Here is a 22,228-nt window from a genome sequence, read left to right as displayed (position 1 = left end):
GAGAATGGGAAGTTCTAAATTCTCTACAAGCCCTGTGCTGTGTCCGCCCACTGTTCTCGACACTCCTCAGGAATAGTCACTGACCTGGTGCTACAGCTCAATCTGTAACCGGATGCTAAAGCCTTTAAAAAGTGCAAAATCACATCAGTCCCATGGGTTTTTCCTCTGAGCTATCCATATCTACGCTATAGTAGGCCTATTATTAATGTTGTTCCCAACGGTCAGAACACAGGGATGCGGAAATCATAACTAGGCCTTGACATTCTAAAGTGCTTTATAGTACATGTCTGTGAAGGTTCTCATTTATCCAGGTCATATTCAGGTGAAGGGTTTAGTTCAGGCAACTAGACTTATTCTTGTGATCCTGAAGACGTTTCGCCTCTCATCCGAGAAGCTTCTTCAGTTCAAAAACTAGTTTGGAGAGTGCCAGGTATTTAACCACTAGAGCTTTATAGAACCTTAACCAGTTTTATCCTATGTAGAATACTTCACCTCAGTTGTAGTCACTTCAGTAGATCAACAGATAAAGCTTTGTTCAGTGAAATGTACAGTCAAAAGAAAGTTGTCTAGTTGTGGTCTCTTAGGACAAGGAGCCTCTCTAAGCCACTTCTCAATGGGGAGACCGGTGCTGAATACTTGGGAACAAGACAGCATTTAACAGTGAATAATTTGAAAATGTTTTATTTATTGAAGAATCCCAGTTTGATTTGTAGCAGAGAGATGTATGTAAGGAGACAAACAGGAGAGATGGTGATGCTGCAGTGAATCAAACCCACAATGAAACATGACCGTGAGAGTTCTTTCATTCAGATTCCACTCTTCAGAGACGTGTCACAGCCTCTGGTTTCCATCTTTATGGACAAGGATTCATACTGCAGCAGGATAATGAGACCAAACACACCTTAAAGCTTTGAAAAACTACCCGAGGATTTTCCTCCATGGTCACCTGACTATTGACCAATGAAGATGGTGCCAGTCTGAGTGCAGGCCGTCATTCAAGCAAAAGGACTGAAACACCAAATACAAAGATGTTCTGAAATCCATATTCACTTTTTGAGGCTCAACATTTCACTCAGAGTCTCAAGCTGGTATAAAATGCAATTAAAAGTATTTAATATTGAATTTAGACCGGTATCCCCACTAGTGGTCTCAGACTTTTTACCCTCCTTGCTCATACTTTAGAGAAAAACACTAACAAGTTTCAGCCACTTGCAAAGACATTATCATAAAGAAGTATTTCTGTGATACATTTTCATTCCTCGGCTGCTCTGTCCATTCATTTTTTTTCCCATTTTATCATGCAGCCACAGTTTCTTCCTCTAGTTAGTAAGCCAGTCTATCCAGCACAAGGTGAGGCCCACTGTTTAAGCATTCATCCTCCAAAACACTGCAGCCATTTGTAAACAGCAAACAGCAGCCTAATTACTTTGGTGACTTATCGGACGGGCTGTTGTGTGCATCCCAATGAATGGCCTGTAATAGCATCTTCAGATTTATTATATATCACAGACGCTGCTGTATTCGAGGATGATCCGTCTTTTTCGAAAAGGACAGCTGGCTGGCATGAATGCCCAGAGCAGTATGATGAGCGGACGTGCTGGAGCACGAGTGATTCCTTTGTTTTATTTTTAACGCTCCCTGCTCTACTCATCCATTTCCCCCCTTTTAGTCCGTCACCTCTTACTCAACTTGTTTTTCTGTCTCATCTTTATTGTTCTCTTGTCATCGCTTGTTGGCTATTATCATCTCTTGGCTTGTTTTTTTTCTTTGTAGCTATATATATGTATACACACGTGGACAAAATTGTTGGTACCCCTCAGTTAAAGAAGGAAAAACCCACAATTCTCACTGAAATCACTTGAAACTCACAAAAGTAACAATAAATAAAAATTTATTGAAAATTAAATAATCAAAAACAGCCATCACTTTTGAATTGTTGATTAACATAATTATTTAAAAAAAACAAACTAATGAAACAGGCCTGGACAAAAATGATGGTACCTCTATAAAAGATTGAAAACTATTTGACCAGAGTGACATGATTAACTCAGGTGTGTCATTTAATTGACATCACAGGTGTTTCCAAACTCATAATCAGTCAGTCTGCCTATTTAAAGGGAGACAAGTAGTCACCCTGCTGTTTGGTGAAAAGGTGTGTACCACACTGAACATGGACAACAGAAAGCGAAGGAGAGAATTGTCCCAGGACATCCGAAAAAAAATTATAGACAAACATCTTAAAGGTAAAGGCTATAAGACCATCTCTAAACAGCTTGAAGTTCCTGTGACAACAGTGGCTCATATTATTCAGAAGTTCAAGACCCACGGGACAGTAGCCAACCTCCCTGGACGTGGCCGCAAGAGGAAAATTGATGACAAATTGAAGAGACGGATCGTTGGAATTGTATCCAAAGAGCCCAGAGCAACCTCCAAAGAAATTAAAGGTGAACTCCAAGGCCAAGGTACATCAGTGTCAGATCGCACCATTCGTCGTTGTTTGAGCCAAAGTGGACTTCATGGGAGACGACCAAGGAGGACACCACTGCTGAAACAAAACTCATAAAAAAGCCAGACTGGAATTTGCAAAAATGCATGTTGACAAGCCACAAAGCTTCTGGGAGAATGTCCTTTGGACAGATGAGACCAAACTGGAGCTTTTTGGTAAGGCACATCAACTCTATGTTCATAGACTCAAAAACCAAGCATACGAAGAAAATAACACTGTCCCTACGGTGAAACATGGAGGAGGCTCAGTAATGTTTTGGGGCTGCTTTGCTGCATCTGGTACAGGGTGTCTTGAAAGTGTGCAAGGTACGATGAAATCTGAAGATTATCAAGGCATTCTGGAGAGAAATGTGCTGCCAAGTGTCAGAAAGCTTGGTCTCAGTCGCAGGTCATGGGTCTTCCAACAGGACAACGATCCAAAACACACAGCCAAAAACACCCAAGAATGGCTGAGAGAAAAGCGTTGGACTATTCTAAAGTGGCCTTCTATGAGCCCAGATCTGAATCCCATTGAACATATGTGGAAGGAGCTGAAACATGCCATTTGGAGAAGACACCCATCAAACCTGAGACAACTGGAGCTGTTTGCTCATGAGGAGTGGGCCAAAATACCTGTTGACAGCTGCAGAACGCTCATTGACAAATACAGAAATCGTTTAATTGCAGTGATTGCCTCAAAAGGTTGTGCAACAAAATATTAAGTTATGGGTACCATCATTTTTGTCCAGCCCTATTTCATTAGTTTGTTTTTTTTAAATAATTATGTTAATCAACAATTCAAAAGTGATGGCTGATTTTGATTATTTAATTTTCAATAAATTTTTATTTATTGTTACTTTTGTGAGTTTCAAGTGATTTCAGTGAGAATTGTGGGTTTTTCCTTCTTTAACTGAGGGGTACCAACAATTTTGTCCACGTGTGTATATAGGCATATATGTGTAGATGGAAAGATACAGGATAGAAAACACAGAGCTTTGTTAATCTTGAAGGCAGTTCTTTGTGAGATATTGCACAGAAAAATTACAACAATATAAGAAATGAATCCCTAATGGAAAGGGATTGGATGTGTAATAAATGACTAAAAGTTTAACTAAAAAAGCTAAAGTGAGCTAAAATATGAAAAATAAGAAGTACTGGCAATGATTCTCAACTAGTAAAGTAACATTGTGCCATTAAAATGAAATATTCAACATGAAAAAGGAATATTAAACCTGAAATTAGAAATATTGCACTACATGTTGCACATGAAACTTTTAATTGAAATATTGCACCATACAGTGAAATATTGCAAATGAAGTTGAAAAATTACCTCTGAAATGAAATATTGCACTTGAAATCCTATATCGGATATGAAATTAAAATGCTTCATACATTGTACATGAAAAATGACACTGAAATATTGTACCTATATTGCACCTGAAAGTGAAATATTGAAAGTAACTGAAATATTGAACATGAAAGTTCCAATTACACATGAAACACTAAACTTAGTTTTTGCACCTGAAAGTGAAATATTGCACATTACACCATAATATTACATACAAAACTGAACAATTCCATATGAATTTTTTTTTATTCATTCATTTCAGGCGATTTCAATAACAATGCAAAAACAAACATTCCAATATGGTAACATATGCATAGAATGCCTGAAAAGGAAGTAGGAGGAAGAAAACGTATTTAATCCTACCCCAAAATTAAGGTATTGCACAGGAAAATTAAATATTGCACTCGAAACATTTACTTCAAATATTGCACCATGCAAAGAAATATTGCCTCTAAAATTGAGATACTGCACATGAAACTGAAATATTCAACATGAAACCTAAAACTGAAAAATTGCACCTGAAAATGTATTATTTAACATGATGATTACATTTGCACATGAAACTGAAATATTGCCCCTGTAATGAAATATTGCTCCTGGAGGTGAAATATTGCACATCAAATTGCTATACTGCACATTAATTGAAATAGGGAACATGAAAATTACAGTTGCGCATCAAACATTAAACTTAACTACTGCACCTGAAAACGAAACTCAATCATGAAACTGAAAAACTGCGTATTAAATTAAAATATTGCATCTGAAACTGAAATATTCCACATGAAATTGAAACTTCACACATGATGCAAACTTTTTCGAAACAAATACTGCAACTGATATTGATATAATAGCTCAGATTAAAGTGCTGAATGTTTCATCTATGTGTGTGCTTCCTTTAGTGCTTTTACTCTATTTCCTTTCCCATTTACTCTGTTGTGACTGACTGTGATGTTGTGCTTGTTGTCTTGTTTGGCAGATTTATTTCTCTCTGTGTGAGTGAGGGTTGAAATTGGAGGGGTCACAGAGGGAAGTTTCTATATTTTTTTTGAACACACTGCCGGCCCACGCCTGACTGTTTGGACAGTGTAACAAGCCAATTTTAGCACCGCCGGGGTCATTGTCAAGCTTCCTCTTGGACTGCACGCCTGCGTTATCGCTGCCGTCGTCCTCTCCTGCTCACTCATTCGTTCTCTCTCCAAGCTGGTGACGGCAAACCAAAGCGACAGCTGACTTCAACTCTAATCATATTAAACTGACCACACAGGGTTGCTCTGAGCTATGAGCAATTTTCTCTTTGCATCTGTCTGTTTTCTTGCTTTTTTTTGTTCCTCTTTCCATCTTCCTGTCTCCACTTAATGGAAGGATACCAATCCATGACTCACTCAGTTGCTCATTCATTAACAAGTGTGCCAGCCATGTGCGAGTGATATAGTGAAAGAAAATCAAACAGTTATATTCCCTCTATACAGGATTTACTAAAAAAAAGTCATATTATTTGAATCAAGTGGAATTTAGTTGGTAAATTTGCAAATCTTTCAGTACAAGTGGGTGTAATTTATCAAACGCCTCTTGGCCTTGCGTATTGAAATGCTGCTATTTGTCTTCCATCCTGGGTAAAAGACGGAGCGATTGAGAAATCTCTCTGTCAGGGGTGAAGAGTGGCTCTTAATTTGATGCTTGATAGCGTTCTTGAGCGAGAAAATATAAACAGGCTTGGCTCTTTGAGACTTCTTCTTTCACAAAGGCGTACTCTAGAATTAAATTAAAAGGACAAGTAAAACAGTCTCGGGATTTTCTTGCAGACATGATAATTCACGGTTTCGTTTCGGTCCGTTTTCTATCAAGCAGAGTGAAGATCTAGCAGACTGAAATGAACAGAGAGGAAATGCTTCGTGATGAAACTGTCTTTTGTTAATTAAAAAGATGTGCTCATTTTGCATTCAATGACAAAACACAGATAGAAGCTGGAAATGCCTCCTGTGAGTAAACAAGAATCCTGAAGGCTACTGGAAGCAAACTAATGAATGTCACTTTTCAAAATCTCCAAAAATGTGGTAGCTTCTGTCATTGTTGCTCAGTGCTGGGAAGTGTATTTTGCTGATATTTGCTGACATATTACCAGAGAATCACACCGTATGTCATCATCACCTGGCTCCGGAGTTGCATGTTGGCGCTGAAGGAGGGAAAACAAGCAAATTCATCCACCCGAAAACACGCCCTCATCTGTCGTCTGTTTGCCTCTTTAGATGCCAATCTGCACGGAAAATGTGTGCATCGGCTCCGTGGTGATGCCCAACCAGCACGTCCGCAAGCCAGACGAGGTCCGAACCAAAGAGGAGCTTCTTCGGCTGGCCACTGACTTCATAGACCAGTACTACACCTCCATCAGAAGGCAAGAGCAGCCTGGGAATACCCAGAGCATGAAAAGATGAACCTCAGATGTTTTTGCAATGTAGTGAAACAGAAAGAGAGACTTTAAGAGGCAGCAAATATCACTGATGCTGTGGCTCTTATGTACACTACCAGTCAAAAGTTTGAACAAACCTTCTCATTCAATTCTTTTTATTTATTTGTGATATTTTTTACACTTTAGATTAATACTAAAGATGAATACTTTTTTAAAATTTACAATTCCATAAGTATTCAATTATAGTTTTGATGTCTTCAGTATTAATCTATAAAATAATTCAGTAAAACCCATTAAATGAGAAGGTGCATCCAAACTTGTGACTGGTAGTGTATGTTAGCTAGTTACACTGGTCCACTGTACGAGTCTGTATAGGTCGTATCTCTGGCAATGTCAGATAAACTGGTTGGATCAAAGTCCCAAAGTCTTTCTGAATAACTGACAATTGAAATCGCTCTTATTTGGACAGCAGTTCTTCCTTTGACATTTATGTCCATTCAAATTGTAGCTTTTGTCTAAACCTTTTTAATATGAGAGTCTTTTTTGTCTTTTAAGAAACAGTTTATTCATAAATATTAATGTGACTTTCCCATTTTATGTGTGACAGTAAAGAATTTGTAGACCCCAGCATCTTCACAGACAGGTATACGAGTGCATTTCTGCCTCAAATGGGCATTTCTTATTGTATAAACTGTTTTTTTAAAATGTAGATTTGTATTTATTTACTTGTTTTTAATTTTCAGCGGTTGATCTTATTCGGTGGTTAGCACCGTCGCCTTGCAGCTAGAAGATCCCCGGTTCGAGTCCCATCCTGGGCCTGGGATCTTTCTGCATGGGGTTTGCATGTTCTCCCTGTGCATGCGGGGTAACACGGGCACTCCGGCTTCCTCCCACAGTCCAAAAACATGCTGAGGTTAATTGGTAATTCTAAATTATCCGTAGGTGTGAATGTGCTTGTTTGCCTGTACATGTGTAGCCCTGCAATGGAATGGCGACCTGCCCAGGTGTCCTCTGCCTCCCCCCTCAGTCAGCTGGGACAGACTGCAGCCCCCCATGATTCTAATGAGGATTTGGTGGTGTATAGATGATGGATGGATTTTTGTTGTGTGTACACACACATTTGTGGAAGAGGGTAGATGCCACCAATGTTTCAACAAAGTTTGTATTTGCTTGTTAAAGATATGTTAACCCTCTGAATCCCAAACAGTTTTTCGACATTTTTTTGCTCCACTTAGATTTTTAACTCACTGTGGGCTTTTTTTTTTTTTTTTTGCTGCAGAATCAAATCCTGCACCTGTATGGAAACAACACAATGATGGCTAGAAGGAACTTTATTTTACAAATACCGAAAGAAACTGTTTTCAAGTGTTCGATACTTGAAAAAGGAATGATGGCCCTACACGCTATAGATATTTTGCTGTTTCCATTTTTAATTCGTTCCCAGACTTTTCCGCTGTTTGCTCTGTGAAAACACAGCCTGCAGTTCAGCCTAGTCCAGGTGAAAACTCTTCTGAAAACTAGGTTTTGTCATGTGGCTGCTGATTACCGCTGAGTCAATAATGGCCTCACAACTGAACTAAAGAGTAGAGATTTTTTTTAGCTTTTTATAGAATCAGGTTACAGCAAAGGGTTTACTTGACAGAGGTTTCATGGGAAATATAGAAATAAGTGATTTTGATTGAACGTCACAGCTTTATGCTTAGATTTGCATAAGTTTGCTGTCAGAAGGGGTGTCAAAGATGAGTACCTCATGACAGAAAGCTAAAAATTACAGTTTCTGACACTTATATAGGATGTGAATTTGACAATTTTTCACAGGCGTGTTTTGAGGTTCAGAGAGTTCATTAATGATATGAATGAAACAAGCCCACATTTGCTCATGGACCTAAAATGATCCCTGCCAGACTGTACAGTTATACAAGTAGCACCTCTTACATAGCAATCCACTGTTTGACCTGTTATTACATCATACCTGTCCACCCACAGGTATGGCTCAAAGGCACATGTGGACCGGCGAGAGGAGGTGACCAAGGAGATCGAAGCTTCAGGAACTTATCAGCTGAAAGACACTGAACTCATTTATGGAGCCAAACATGCCTGGAGGAACGCTGCCCGATGTGTGGGGAGGATCCAGTGGTCTAAACTACAGGTAGAATTCAGTTTACCTGAAATCAACGCATCCTTTTGTTGAAGCTTCGTGCTGTATTTGACAGTTACATAAAACGGACCTGCACTTTTGTACATTGTCTAGAGATGTTAGCTTAAATTTGTACAAGAAAAATGCAGTTCTTAACACTTTTGCATGCACATACACAACTATTCAAAAAGTTTGGGATCACCCAGACAATTTTATGTTTTCCATGAAAACTCACACTTTTATTCATGTGCTAACATAACTTCACAAGGGTTTTCTAATCATCAATTAGTCTTTCAGCACCATCAGCTAACACAATGTAGCATTAGAACACAGGAGTGATGGTTGCTGGAAATGTTCCTCTGTACCCCTATGCAGATATTCCATTAAAAATCTGCCATTTCCAGCTAGAATAGTCATTTACCACATTAACCTTTAGATGCACGAGTGACTGGATCCTAAACTCTTCCATACATTGGTCAAAAACGACCCGTATAAGATTTAATATATTTTTATGTCATTTTTGTCATTTTGGATAAGAAAAATAATTCATATTATTGCTTGGATTTTTTTGTCCACAAAAGAACGATTTCATGTTTAAAATATGTTTATTTTTCACTTTATGATGGATTTTGAACATTTTGATAATTGGAAAAAGAAGAACATTACACAGAACAGCAATATAAGAATGTCTACATCCATTTTGTTGACTTTTTTCACTCTTTTCCTCCAAGTTTGTGCATTGCATCACCTCTCGTATGATATTATCCGTGATAAAGAGCTTGGGGTGGTAATACAAATATCAAACTTTTTTAAAGTCTAAAAGGGAGCTTTAAAAACTTTAATGGAATGATATCAGAAACATATTTTTTGAGGAATAGCTGGAACATGAAATGATAACACTTTTCATTCCAAAGATATTGCATGAAAACAATTTTTGACCCATTCATGGATCTAAGGGTTTACAATGTCGAGACTGCATTTCTGATTCATTTCATGTTATCTTCATTGAAAAAAAACCCTTTTCTTTCTAAAATAAGGACATTTCTAAGTGACCCCAAACTTCTGAACGGCCGTGTAAATCTGGATTTCTTATTTTTGTGTTCGCTTCGCAGGTGTTTGATGCCAGAGACTGCACAACAGCCCATGGAATGTACAACTACATCTGCAACCACATCAAGTACGCCACCAACAAAGGCAACCTGAGGTACAACGAAAACACACACGCATACAAACACTGCTCAGTTCTTCCATCCAAGTCTTGTTTTCCTTTGTTGTCTGGCTCAACTCTGCTCGTATTTTCCTCCGACTACACTGGTTCCTCGCTCCATCTGTCGCGCCATGCGTCCCATCACCCCTCTCCATCTTCGACTACCCTGACTTGACCCGCTGTCCCATCTGTCAGCGAGCGCTCCGTCTCCTAACGCTGTATCTGACACTATCTGCTGCCCGTCTATCTATCCGTCGGCGTCTCACCACCAATCGCTGCCCTGCTGGTGAGGCGGCAGACCTTGCTAACAAGCAGCCATTTGTCAGACCTGCGCAGCACTCGCTCACTTTCTGCCAAGTCCTAATCACATGTGACACCTCCTATTTACTTCTTGGATGATGGATAGCTTCTGACTCATTACTACACTTAGCCTGGCCTTCGGAAGACAGCTCGGGATACACATGTTGAAAAGAGCCAGAACAACATCCAGGCTGCGGCTCTCTCTTGGTCTGGCTCGCTTTAACGTAAACAAACAGACATGTAAATAACAGAATCTAGAGCTGCTGCGACAATTCTGGAGCAGCTTAGTTCATTCAATCACCTGCTAGCATGAGAAGAACAATAGAAGAATATAAATATGCCGCAAGGAGAGGTCACACAACGTTTAACCCGAGATTATAAGCGTTGTAATGTGAAAAATGTGTTTTTCCTGAAGCAAAACGACCTGATTATTATGCAAGAATATATCAGAATGATTTTAAAGTTTCTTTTTAAATACAGCGCCCTCCATAATTATTTTCATCCCTGGTTAAGATGTGTCCTTTAGCTTCTAATAAGTTCAGTTTTTTTATAAATAATATAGGACCACAATGGAAAAAAAGAGAAAAATGCAACCTTTAATTCAAGTGCATTTATTCAGTGGGGAAAAAAATCCCACATTAAGAAATAATTCTTTTACATCAAATCATGTGTGCCACAATTATTAGCACCCCTGATGTTAAGACTTTGTGCAACCCCCTTTTGCCTACAAAACAGCACCTAATCTTCTCCTATAATACATTTTTCTACAATTTTCAGTGTGGGAGTATGTTTCTGCAATAAAAATGTAATTTATTTTAAGGATTTCAACACATCTTAACCAGGGGTGCCAATAATTACGGAGGGCGCTGTAGTTTGCAAGTGAACTAAAAGATAATGCATGCTGAGCAATACATTATCACATCTTTCAATAAGTTGGTATAAACTGTAACTAAGCTGTAGGAAGTAACCAGTCATGCATGATCAATGACATCAGGTGAAAAGTGTCATTAGCTGCTTATTTTTTGATCATTTGTCTTCGGTAATGATATAGTTTTATTTTTTAAATCAATTAGTGATGATGGATTACTTATTTTTAAATGATCTTCAAGTCTTTTTGCTCATAAGTTATGATTTACTGAAACTACCTGCACCTACACTACCGTTCAAAAGTTTGGGGTCACAGAGATGTCCATATTTTTTAAAGAAAAGCATTTTTTTTCAATGAAGATAACATTAAATTAATCAGATTTTTCGATCGAAATCCAGTCTAGACATTGTTAATGTGGTAAATGACTATTCTAGCTGGAAACAGCTGATTTTTAATGGAATATCTCCATAGGGGTACAGAGGAACATTTCCAGCAACCATCACTTCTGCGTCCTAATACTACATTGTGTTAGCTAATGGTGTTGAAAGGCTAACTGATGATTAGAAAATCCTTGTGCAACTATGTTAGCACATGAATAAAAATGTGATCCCAAACTTTTGAACGGTAGTGTACTTTCAATAAATTAACAATCAAGTGAAATACTATTTACATTTTATTCTTTTTCCTTACTCATCTCCTATCTGCTCTGTGTAAGCACAGCCTGCTGTTTAGCTGAATTGTTCCTGAATTTCTGTCAAGTCATTGTTAGTCACAGCTGAGTCACTAATGGCTTTGTGATTCTGCTGAGGAACACAGAATTATTTTGTGTTTGACCAGAATCTCATTAGTGGAAACAATTTGTTTTTGGTGACTTTTTAAACGAGACAAGCAGAATAAATGAATCGTTGATTAAAAAAAAAATTCACAACATTAAGCTCAGATTCAGTGAATCAGTGAATCATTACTGAGGATTAGTTCAAGGACTGTTGTAAAGTCCAAAATCCAGTGTTTCTTTCTGTATTAACCGTTGCTGGCATTAATAAATTGTGCATTTTGTTTTTTGTTTGTCTTTGTTTTTTTCCAAGATATCAGTCTTTGGGGTTCAGAGTGTTAAATAATAACACGAATAATGTTCAATAATATAATATAACTTCCCAATTTGTCATTTTTCTATGTCATCATAGTTAATCAGACAAAGATTTATTTAAAATGTGATGCAATAACAATATTTGCTTCATTTTGATTGACTAAATGCATATTTTTATTTATTTTTTAAGCTATAACGTAACAACCAGTTAGTAAATTGCAGATTTTCTGTATATAAAGTCTGATTATAATGGCTATACGTACTTATTTATGATGCAAAGCTTGGTTTCCTTCACATGTGGACTGTTAACACTGTCCCAGATTCACACCAGCTGTTTAGTGTTTTCCCTCTTCAGCGACTTACAACCAGCTCAGCAGCATTAACACTTTTACCCGGTCGCAGCATTAAAACACCACTGGGATGTAGACCAGAGCAAAGGTAGCTAAGCTTTGACACTGCTACGAGTCCTTTGACATAACATAATTAAAAACGCCTTCGGGCAGATTACGTTTCCAGTGCTAGCCACGTCTTAGCAATCTTGTTCATTAATCTGCATACATCCATATACATCAGCTAATACTTTATCGCATAGCCTCTAACTAGATAAACAGCACATGCAGAGACCATCTTGCTATTGATGTGTTGTTGCACACTTGAGATGTCTCGTGTTTTTCCAGAAAAAATAACCAAAGCAAGTAAAAACCTGAAATTTGGAAGGGCTTTGAGTATCTGCAGTAAACAATCCTGACTTTAATTTCAGTTTTTGTTTGTCTTTTTCTGTGTTTTGCAGGTCGGCCATCACCATATTCCCTCCGAGGACAGATGGCAAACACGACTTTCGAGTGTGGAACAGTCAGCTGATCCGTTATGCAGGCTACAAGCAGCCTGACGGACAGATCCTGGGGGATCCTGCTAATGTTGAATTCACAGAGGTTAAAAATCCAACCCTGCAGCATTCTTACTTTCATCATCTCTGTTGCGATTTGCATTCAGCTCACATGTAGCTCTTTGGTCCCCAGATCTGCATGCAGCTCGGATGGAAAGCTCCGAAGGGTCGCTTTGACGTCCTGCCCCTCCTGCTGCAAGCCAACGGAAACGACCCCGAGCTGTTTGAGATCCCCGAAGACCTCATTCTGGAGGTGCCGATCACACACCCAAAGTGAGTTATGCACATAATCCACAGGATCTAGCAAAAAAAACAAGAACAGAGGGCGGCCACACAAAAAAGACATCCACCCACTTGCACATCTTTAAACAACACTTCTTAAACAATGGAGTATTTTTAAGCCAAGAAGTCTGATTCGGTTATCGTCACATTCCAACTGTGCTGCTTATTCCCAGAAAACACAGCGAGCCGCGCTTTATCTGTTGCTATGCCAGCTTTTTGTGGTAACCATGGGGCTTGTTAGTGAGATTTCAAGCTTCCTCCTGTTTTTCATTGTTATGTGTTTACTTTTCAGAAAACTTTTTTTTTTTAACAGTGGTAGCCACTGTACAAAAAACCCCATAATGCCCTTGAGATGTTAAGAATTAAGCCGCTGCTGCACTGCAATTTCCATAATCACAGCAAAGAATTGGGTATTATCGCTGGTACACACAAAGATGCACGCCGAGCTATCGCTACATCGCTGCACGCCACAGAGAGCGCTTCAGAATCCCTCGACACACAGATCCTTCTGCCAGACTCCCCCTCACATCCCCCAGAAAAATTGGCAACTCTTGCTCCGAACTCTGCATCAGCTGGCCCTCCTCTCTGGCAGCCGCTTGGCACAGGCCGCCGCCACCAACAGTGTCTCATCATTACACGAGATTAGACCCAGCGCTGCAAATAATACACTGAAAGCGGTGTTATCAATCCCCCTAGAGGCTGGAAGGACCGAGTGGTGGGAGGCAGATTGAGGTCCAGTGGTTCTGTCCAGTAATAAAAAGCTGTCAGAAGTGGTTCTCTTTGTGTTGATGTTTATTTTGGCTGCACTTCTGTTTTGTAATATGTGTCCCTGGGGTAATTATCTGTGCTCTGTGTGTATTACAAATGTGGAAATGGACAATTTCCTGACCTCTGTAGGGAATGCAGTGAATTGAATTATGGGAAATAGCTGCACTCCTTCACCGTCATCCCTCTCTGTGTGCTCCGCTCAGGTATGAGTGGTTCAAAGACCTGGACCTGAAGTGGTACGGACTCCCGGCAGTTTCCAACATGTTGCTGGAGATCGGTGGTCTGGAGTTCACCGGCTGCCCCTTCAGTGGCTGGTACATGGGCACAGAGATTGGCGTGAGGGACTTCTGCGACAGCTCGCGCTACAACATTCTGGAGGTAGTTCGCCGTGCCAAAGCACAGACTCATGATCCACGGGAGAGTTGGGGGAGGGGGGGGGGGGGGGGGGGTAAAGAATTGGAGGCACAGATTGACTGAAGCCTTGTGAAGAGATGAGCATGTGTTGTGTCACCAAATGATCCAATCAGAATGCCATTCTTCTTCCAATTGTGCACGCTGAGGAGAAAGCTGATTAACAACACTTGTCAATAATCCTTGCTGTGGTTTGATGCAAGCTTGCTTAACATGAAAAAACCTGCCTGATACAATGCAGAATGTGTTGATTTGTATAGGCGCTTGTATATTTATATATGCACTTAGAGGGGCAAACGTCATTACAAGATCTTCTGTAACATTCGCCAGCTTAAATCTCTGCATTTGTGGAGAGCATGCAGTATAAATATATTTGTGATAAGACACATCATTAGGCTACCAGACTGTCTGCTATCTTTGCATGTATCACATTACTCAGACAAGTGAAAGAGAGTGTTTCCCATCCAAAAATCTCAGACCAAACCAGAGCGGTCCAATTATGAAGAGCACTTGAGGGCACATGGGTACCAGCTTTGGTGGATCTGTCTCATAAATGAAGTACGGAAACTGTGCTTGAAGTTAAAAAGAGTTCTTTCGGCTTTTGCACTTCACTATGTTTTTTTTTTTCTCTGCAGCATATTGTGCATAAATTATTTAGTGAAGAAGAAGAAAACAAGCAGTAAAAGAAAGGTCGCAGGTGTCTTTACTTTGATGATACACTGTCAAAGATGTGAAGAAATATATAGAAGATGTTTCCTTTTATTTTCAAAAATGAACCACTACTAATCTGAGCTCCTGCTAGACGTATGAGACATATTTAAACATTGCATTTGACTCAGAAAAACTGAACCCTGTACCTTAACTTAAACAGATGGATTGTCCCGTTGCTTTCTACAGTAATGTAGCAAACATGTAACATCATAATCAAGGCTAAGGATACACAGATAATGTTGAAATAACTCGAACATGTACAGTAAAACTAATATGTTCTGTTTTAAAATCGAATTCTAAAGTGTATGTATTATCAGTTCAAGTTTAGACATGAGAGAAAGAAGAGATTTAGCAATTATGACTAGCAAGTGCACAGTGATTTTTACATCACAACTGTCATGTTAATCCTTCCTTTCTGTATTTTGTAGGAGGTTGCTAACAAGATGGCCTTAGACACCAGGAAGACTTCATCCCTTTGGAAAGACCAGGCGCTGGTGGAGATCAACATTGCTGTTCTCTACAGCTTCCAGGTACATGCAGCATTCATTTAAAGATTTAAAACATTAAAAAGCAAGTGTTAAATCTGGAGTAGGCAGAAATCTACAGCCGAACACCTGCAGCTCTTCTTTTTCTTAAGCCCCTCCCACAAGATGAGCACAGGCATATGCAAGTGCAATAAAGTCAAATTAAAATGAACTTTAAATTCTGAATTCACACTGGAGTCAAGCCACACTCCCTTCAGTAAAATCATGTTTAAATCACACCGTGGTAACTTTGTAGCTTCTTGTACCATCTCACCTGATCTCAGAAGCCCTTATAATTGGCTGAAGTCTAGATTTTCTACTGTCGGAAAATGGAGTCAAGAGTAGATGTGGAAATCTGCTTTCCATCTCAGACCACTTGAATTAAATGCGCGGAAAGGTTATTATGGAATTTTCCCACAATAATGCCTCAAACATACTGTCTATCCTAGGTTTAAGGTTCTAAAAAGTTTTTCCGTCGCTTCTTGGATTCACAGTGACTACAATCAATAAAGTTTTATAGTGAAAAAAGTTGAACCATCAATATTTAAAGATCTTAAATTGCTTCTAAAACATAACAGACTTCTCAACTTTATGCTCAATATGTAGCGAAACACACCTGGTACAGGTTTAGCTATTTCTGTTTGTCAGACCAACATACACATACATAGATTGATTCTAAAGTGGATTATAACCCAAAAAGCATTCATCAGTAAAATAAAACATGCCAAATTTGATTGCAAAATGACCCCTTCTGGCTTTGCTTCCTATTTTCAGTCCTGCAAAGTGACCATAGTCGACCATCATTCAGCTACAGAGTCGTTCATGAAGCACATGGAAAACGAGTATCGGGTTCGAGGAGGTTGTCCTGGAGACTGGGTGTGGATAGTTCCTCCCATGTCAGGAAGCATCACGCCGGTTTTCCACCAAGAAATGCTCAACTACCGCCTCACCCCGTCCTTTGAGTACCAGGTGAGAGTTTCCTGGAATTCCTAAACATCAATTTGTTGTGTTTTAATCAACCTTTACATGTCCTGACACCATGAATTTACAATAAAACTAGCAGAGTTGCCAATATCTGTTCTAAGTTATCATTCCAGGATCCCAGGAAAACATTATGGGAAATTACAATCAAAATACCCAGAAAATTCTTGACTACCGTAGAATATAACTCTGTATATGAAATACCCTTAATGAAAGACTACTTTAATGTATTTTTTCCACCTGCAACAGCCTGATCCTTGGAATACCCATGTGTGGAAAGGAGTCAATGGGACACCCACTAAGAAAAGAGCCATCGGATTCAAGAAACTCGCCAAGTACGTACAGTTGGTTTTGTTTAATTTTTTTCTGTAAATGTACCAGTTTTAGCTATAAAGCTAGTTTCCAACTGTTCCAACTGTACAATTTGTTTTCCCTCTTTGGCTCAATGATAGACTCAAGGTTACACTGCGGCCCTAAATGTCAAATATAATAATAATGATGTGTATATGTTAATTTAAGGCCAGGCGGGTAATGACTTTCCTGGCAAAAAACTTAGGCACATGAGAAGGAAGCTGGTGTACTCAGCAGTGAAATTCATCCAATCAACCCCTCGGGGAGTAATCAGAGTTTTGTCTGTGTTTGCATGCACTTGTGCTCGTGCATGTTGTGCTATTAATATAATTGCCTCGAGGATATGACAAGCTAGGTAATCACAACTGTCATCCATCCGTGGCTGTCTGCTACAGTGAACCTCACTACCTTCCATCGCTGGCTCGAAAGGCAATGTTTTATCGGACTTATCAGCATGAGCGAGCTCTCAAAAAGTTGTTGTCTGATCTGTATCTGTGTCTGCTCACCTCTGCAGAGCTGTGAAGTTTTCGGCGAAGCTCATGGGCCAAGCCATGGCCAAGAGGGTTAAAGCCACCATACTGTTCGCCACAGAGACGGGGAAATCGCAAGATTATGCCAAAACTCTGTGTGAAATCTTCAAGCACGCCTTTGACGCAAAGGTACGCTTGCTCCCACCTTGCATCATCGCTTTCCCCAAAGTTCGAGCTTGTGTGTCATTGTACCGATGTCTAATTGAAAAAGGGAGCAATTCAAAGACGCCGCCACCCCTCCCCTCCCCGCTCTCCGGATGATGAAGCCGAGCAGATGCCAGCTGAGTACAGACGACGGGAAGAGGGTTGGAGGAGAAAGTGTGTCTTTTGTCACATCTTTTTTTCTTACATCTCTCATGCAACAAAAAGCACCGCAGGGTCAAAGGCAAGATTTAACCATCCAAGCGTTGAGCAGAGCAGTAGCTTTGAGACGAGATCCTGAAGCACCCCTGGCTGTACAAATGTGTTTACAAAAAAAAAAGAAAAAAAAGATGCTGTGCTCAATCATACACTATGTGCTTTTTTCCTCCAGGTCATGTCTTATTTTCCCTTTCCTGCCTCTCCCCAGTGTGATCAATCACACAAGAAGATGCATGCAAGTGTGCAAATGTGTGTGTCAGTGAGTGGGTGTGCTGTAGATAGATCACAGGGCAGATGCTGAATGCCGAGGGGCAAATCGCCGCTGTTGTGGGGCTAAAGCCTGTTTTTTCTTCACGCCTTCCGGTCGTGTGTGTGGTTGTGCATGTATGTGAAACGCGAGTTGCGGCCCGTGGCAGACAAACACCATCACGCTGAGTGGTGTGCATCATGGCTGCTCGTTGTGCGGCAGCAGCATATTATCATCTCGTTAGAGGCGAGGACAGAGTGGTCATTACAGCCTCCTCCTCTGCCAAAGGCTGTGTGTTCGGCCTTAATTTACACGCTCAAGTCATCTGTCATTTGGAGTGTGTGTGTATAGGAGACAAGAGCGAGATAAAGACCATGTATAAGATTCTCTCAACATAATGCTCTTTTCTTTATGCAGGTCTGGTCCATGGATGAATATGATGTGGTGGATCTGGAGCACGAGACGCTGGTTTTAGTGGTGACCAGCACATTTGGAAACGGAGATCCACCTGAGAATGGAGAAGTATGTATAGATATGTGATATTTACCAACTCTAGTTGATCAACACCGCCTGCTGACCGTCTCTCGTTTGTTGCTGCAGAAATTTGGAGCTGCCTTAATGGAAATGCGCCACCCAACATCCAACACAGAGGACAGAAAGTGAGTTCAATCCCTCAACCCACCTGTTTGTAGTCATCCATGCCACTTTTCATCTTTTTTTTAATCCGACTGAGATAAACATCAGTGCATTTCATTTCTCTTTGCTTTTGCTCCCCCCTTGGGAAGGAGCTACAAGGTCCGTTTCAACAGCGTGTCCTCTTACTCTGATACTCGGAAGTCCTCCAGCGACGAACCGGAGGCCAGGATTAACTTTGAGAGCACTGGACCCCTCGCTAATGTCAGGTAAACAAACCGAACCAGATCAAATCAAAGAGCCCTAACAGGACTCTGTGTGACTTTGCCTGCCTAAAGAATACTAAGTATTCAAACACATAACAATGTGGTGATTTGCAGGATAAGAGATGTAGACATCAAGATTAAAAAAAAAAAAAACATGGTCAAGCTGACAAGATCGACGTGTTCCTACACACCTCACATTTTAATCTGTAGTCACTGAAATGCTTCCATACAGGTGTTTATATCTAGGCTTAACCTTTTTGAATTGCAAGCAGTTCTGATTGTCACATTATTACTCACATTGGCCTCATTTTTCACTCCAGTATAAAGTCCTGCACCTCCATGGAAACAGCACTACCATGGCTAGAAATAGAATGAACTAAAAAATGTCTTCTGTGTAGTTTGACACAGTTATAATGACATATATCTGAGAAAAAATGTATTCAATCTACATACTACAGATATTTTACAACTTCATGTTTTAATTTGCTTGCATATTTTGCTTCTATTTGTGTGAACACAGCCTGCAGTTCAGCAGAAGGGTCACTGAATTTTTATTGCATGACAGTTGGTCACAGCTCAGTCACTAATGACTTCACAATTGCACTGAAAAATCCAGATTTTTTTGTTTATAACAGAGTCTGGATAGAGCTAAGATTTATTTTTCATGAATTTTTAAATGAAATGTAATTTTGCAGAAATAAGAGTTTCGATTTGGTTCAGTTTTTCTGGCGGCATGTCACAGATGAGTAGTTCTTGACCATCAGAAAGTTGAAAATACAACGATTCTTTCTGTTATCACAGATTAAATGTACTTTTGACAATAGTCTGACAGAACTGCACGTCACAGATGAGCGAGTTGAAAATCAGATTGCTATTTCTGTTTTTACAGTCTAAAGAATTGTCTAATTTTGGTGATTTTTTTTTCATAGATTTCTTTAAAAAGTTGTTTGAAAAACCCACTAGCAGATATTCAAAAGGTTAACAAGCTTTTCTGTCTTTTAGACTAAAAACCAGTCAGTCATGTAGCATTTCAGCACTGATATATTGTATAACTATTCAAAAATGATGCACAGTACACAGAAGCCCGATATATATTTAAGGAACATTAACAATTTGAGTAGTTCTACTTGCATTTAACTATCTTCTTGGATTACCTTTTTTGTGGTAATTAGCAGCTCTAAGAATGTCATTATTTGTCCATTTCTTGCCTGTTGTTGCATAGTCATGGCACAGGAAAACATTTCTTCACCAATAATATCTGCTGGATGCAAATGAGATTGTTTTTTAAAAGCTTGGCCTTAAATTAGGAAGCAGTTATTGACAAATCACTTTCACTGATTAAGTAGAAAATACATGGACTGTATTTTATAGTCCTTAATTAAGAAAGGCCACGGGAATAATCATATTTCTTAGCAATACAATAATTTAAAATGCACAAGTTGCAACTTTATTGATCCATTCTGCCAGTTTTATAATATGCCATTATCATACTTAACCACAGTATTCCTCTTAATTTAGCTTTTTCATTATAATCTTGCCTCAGTGCCCACTCCATAGGAGAGCGTCTGTAAAGCTCCTTTGGGATGACAAATGTTATTGCAGTGGACAGTTTGCTGATCTGTTAAAATACAGGAGACAACAGGAATTTTGCTCAAACATGAATCTGATGCAGACTGACTTCTTCACAGTGAAACGGCGATCTATTTCACGTTTGCATCTATCCAAACCCAGACAGGACAAGTGCTTGTAAATACGTCAGCTGTTTTCAACTGCATTTGGAGAGTTTCTAACATGGGATTGTGTATGTTTGAGTTCTGCTTTTTTTTCCTCTCTCTCTCGCTCTACCTGCCTCTCTTCCATCTCCATCTTTTTTTTCCCTTCATGTGCCTTTGTTTAGGTTCTCAGTGTTTGGCCTTGGCTCCAGGGCCTACCCACACTTCTGCGCCTTTGCCCACGCTGTGGACACGCTGTTTGAAGAGCTGGGGGGTGAGCGCATCCTACGCATGGGAGAAGGAGATGAGCTGTGTGGCCAGGAGGAGTCATTCAGAACATGGGCCAAGAAAGTTTTTAAGGTTGGTTTCATGGGCTGAGACCCTTTAGGCTTGGTTAAGTGTGGGGCGCTCAGAAAGGGTAGTTTTTTGTCCTTTATTCCAAGATGAGTATGATGGTTGCTTGTCAAGGTTTAGATGCTAATGTGATCCATCTTTTCTGTGCAACAACAACAACACAATCGAAATCAAAAAGCCATCTCGCTCTTTTTATAAAACCAAACAGTCAAAGTAGTACTTTGAAGTTGTTTCGAGGTACTTAACCTTCAGACCTTGCAGAGGCAGTACAAAGTTGTTTTTTTTAACAATACTTTGTTATCCGAATGTGAAGGGATGATTTGTAAAATGCACGTATTCTTTCCTGTGCTTGCTGTTGTTGCTGTTGTTTCGCATCAAGGCTGCCTGTGACGTGTTCTGTGTTGGCGACGACGTGAACATTGAGAAGGCCAACGACTCCTTGATCAGCAACGATCGCAGCTGGAAGAAGAGCAAGTTCCGCCTGACATACACTGCCGAAGCTCCGGCCCTCACCGAAGGTGCGTAATCCTGCAGTAAACGAATAATGATCTGCTGATGCTTTCTTGGTATTTAAAGAAGCGATAAGCGCTACTAAGTACTGCAGCACAAAATAACCTAATGCATCCGTAGATGGATAGAAGGATTGTTGCTCAAGACCAGTGACTCAGCCGTTACATCACCTGGAGCTGAGAGCTGTGGCTCTGCTGTAGAATGAAAAATTGTGATGTGATATCAAGACTTGTTACTGTCCAGGTCCAGAGTTCCAAATGTAGTAGTGGAACTTTAAGCTTCCCTGTCCATTGAAAATCACATATTTTATCGTGCTAGCGTGTCAGTGTTTTTTGATACTAGAAAGAATGTCATGAGTGAAATATGCAGTCAACAACAATGTAGAGCATTTCAGCTTTTAGACTGCAGTGTACTGATGACAATCTCAAAAACAGATTCAGACTTTTGAGGTTTCATACATAACAAACCAGCTATTTCGTTTTTACTCATTATTCCTCTTTAGAATCGGTTTATGGGTCTAATGTGTGCCTGAATTACTCTTATTACTTACTTACTTTTAACAACTTGCCGTTGTGTTCAGTAGAGTAGTTTTTCAGTCTTTAAGCAGAGCTGTGGGTGAGCTGGTGTGCTGAACTGCAGCAAGTGGGGAGGATGCATTATGGATGAAACAATACAGAAGATTCAACAGTGCAGAGCTACATTACGGTATTATAAGGCAAGAGAGGATTAGTTTCATGGACAAAATTTCTAAATATCTAACTTTAATCCATATAGATTAACTTTATGTGTTATATCAGTGAACAGAGAGAGATTTTAAAAGAGATATAGATTAACTATGCTTGAAGCTGGGAAACATCCTGAAAA

General features: G+C 39.7%; 1 protein-coding gene across 1 annotated transcript in view; it reads left to right on the top strand.

Moving 5' to 3' along the window:
• The window catches only part of nos1 (nitric oxide synthase 1 (neuronal)), a 61,166-nt gene that overhangs the window by 25,665 nt on the left and 13,273 nt on the right, over positions 1-22,228 (top strand). Inside the window, exons 5-19 of the mRNA XM_022220349.2 lie at positions 6,079-6,224; positions 8,226-8,388; positions 9,489-9,580; positions 12,629-12,770; positions 12,858-12,997; positions 13,978-14,152; positions 15,325-15,426; positions 16,195-16,389; positions 16,651-16,736; positions 17,267-17,411; positions 18,307-18,411; positions 18,490-18,548; positions 18,675-18,791; positions 20,686-20,860; positions 21,234-21,372. Of these exons, the coding sequence (XP_022076041.1) occupies positions 6,079-6,224; positions 8,226-8,388; positions 9,489-9,580; positions 12,629-12,770; positions 12,858-12,997; positions 13,978-14,152; positions 15,325-15,426; positions 16,195-16,389; positions 16,651-16,736; positions 17,267-17,411; positions 18,307-18,411; positions 18,490-18,548; positions 18,675-18,791; positions 20,686-20,860; positions 21,234-21,372 (1,981 nt within the window). The remainder of the gene's footprint in view (positions 1-6,078; positions 6,225-8,225; positions 8,389-9,488; positions 9,581-12,628; positions 12,771-12,857; positions 12,998-13,977; positions 14,153-15,324; positions 15,427-16,194; positions 16,390-16,650; positions 16,737-17,266; positions 17,412-18,306; positions 18,412-18,489; positions 18,549-18,674; positions 18,792-20,685; positions 20,861-21,233; positions 21,373-22,228) is intronic.

The sequence above is a fragment of the Acanthochromis polyacanthus genome, chromosome 7 (assembly GCF_021347895.1).
Source record: "Acanthochromis polyacanthus isolate Apoly-LR-REF ecotype Palm Island chromosome 7, KAUST_Apoly_ChrSc, whole genome shotgun sequence".
Lineage (NCBI taxonomy): Eukaryota > Metazoa > Chordata > Actinopteri > Pomacentridae > Acanthochromis > Acanthochromis polyacanthus.
Note: the sequence above shows the minus strand (reverse complement) of the source record. Positions and strands in the feature narration are given on the sequence as shown.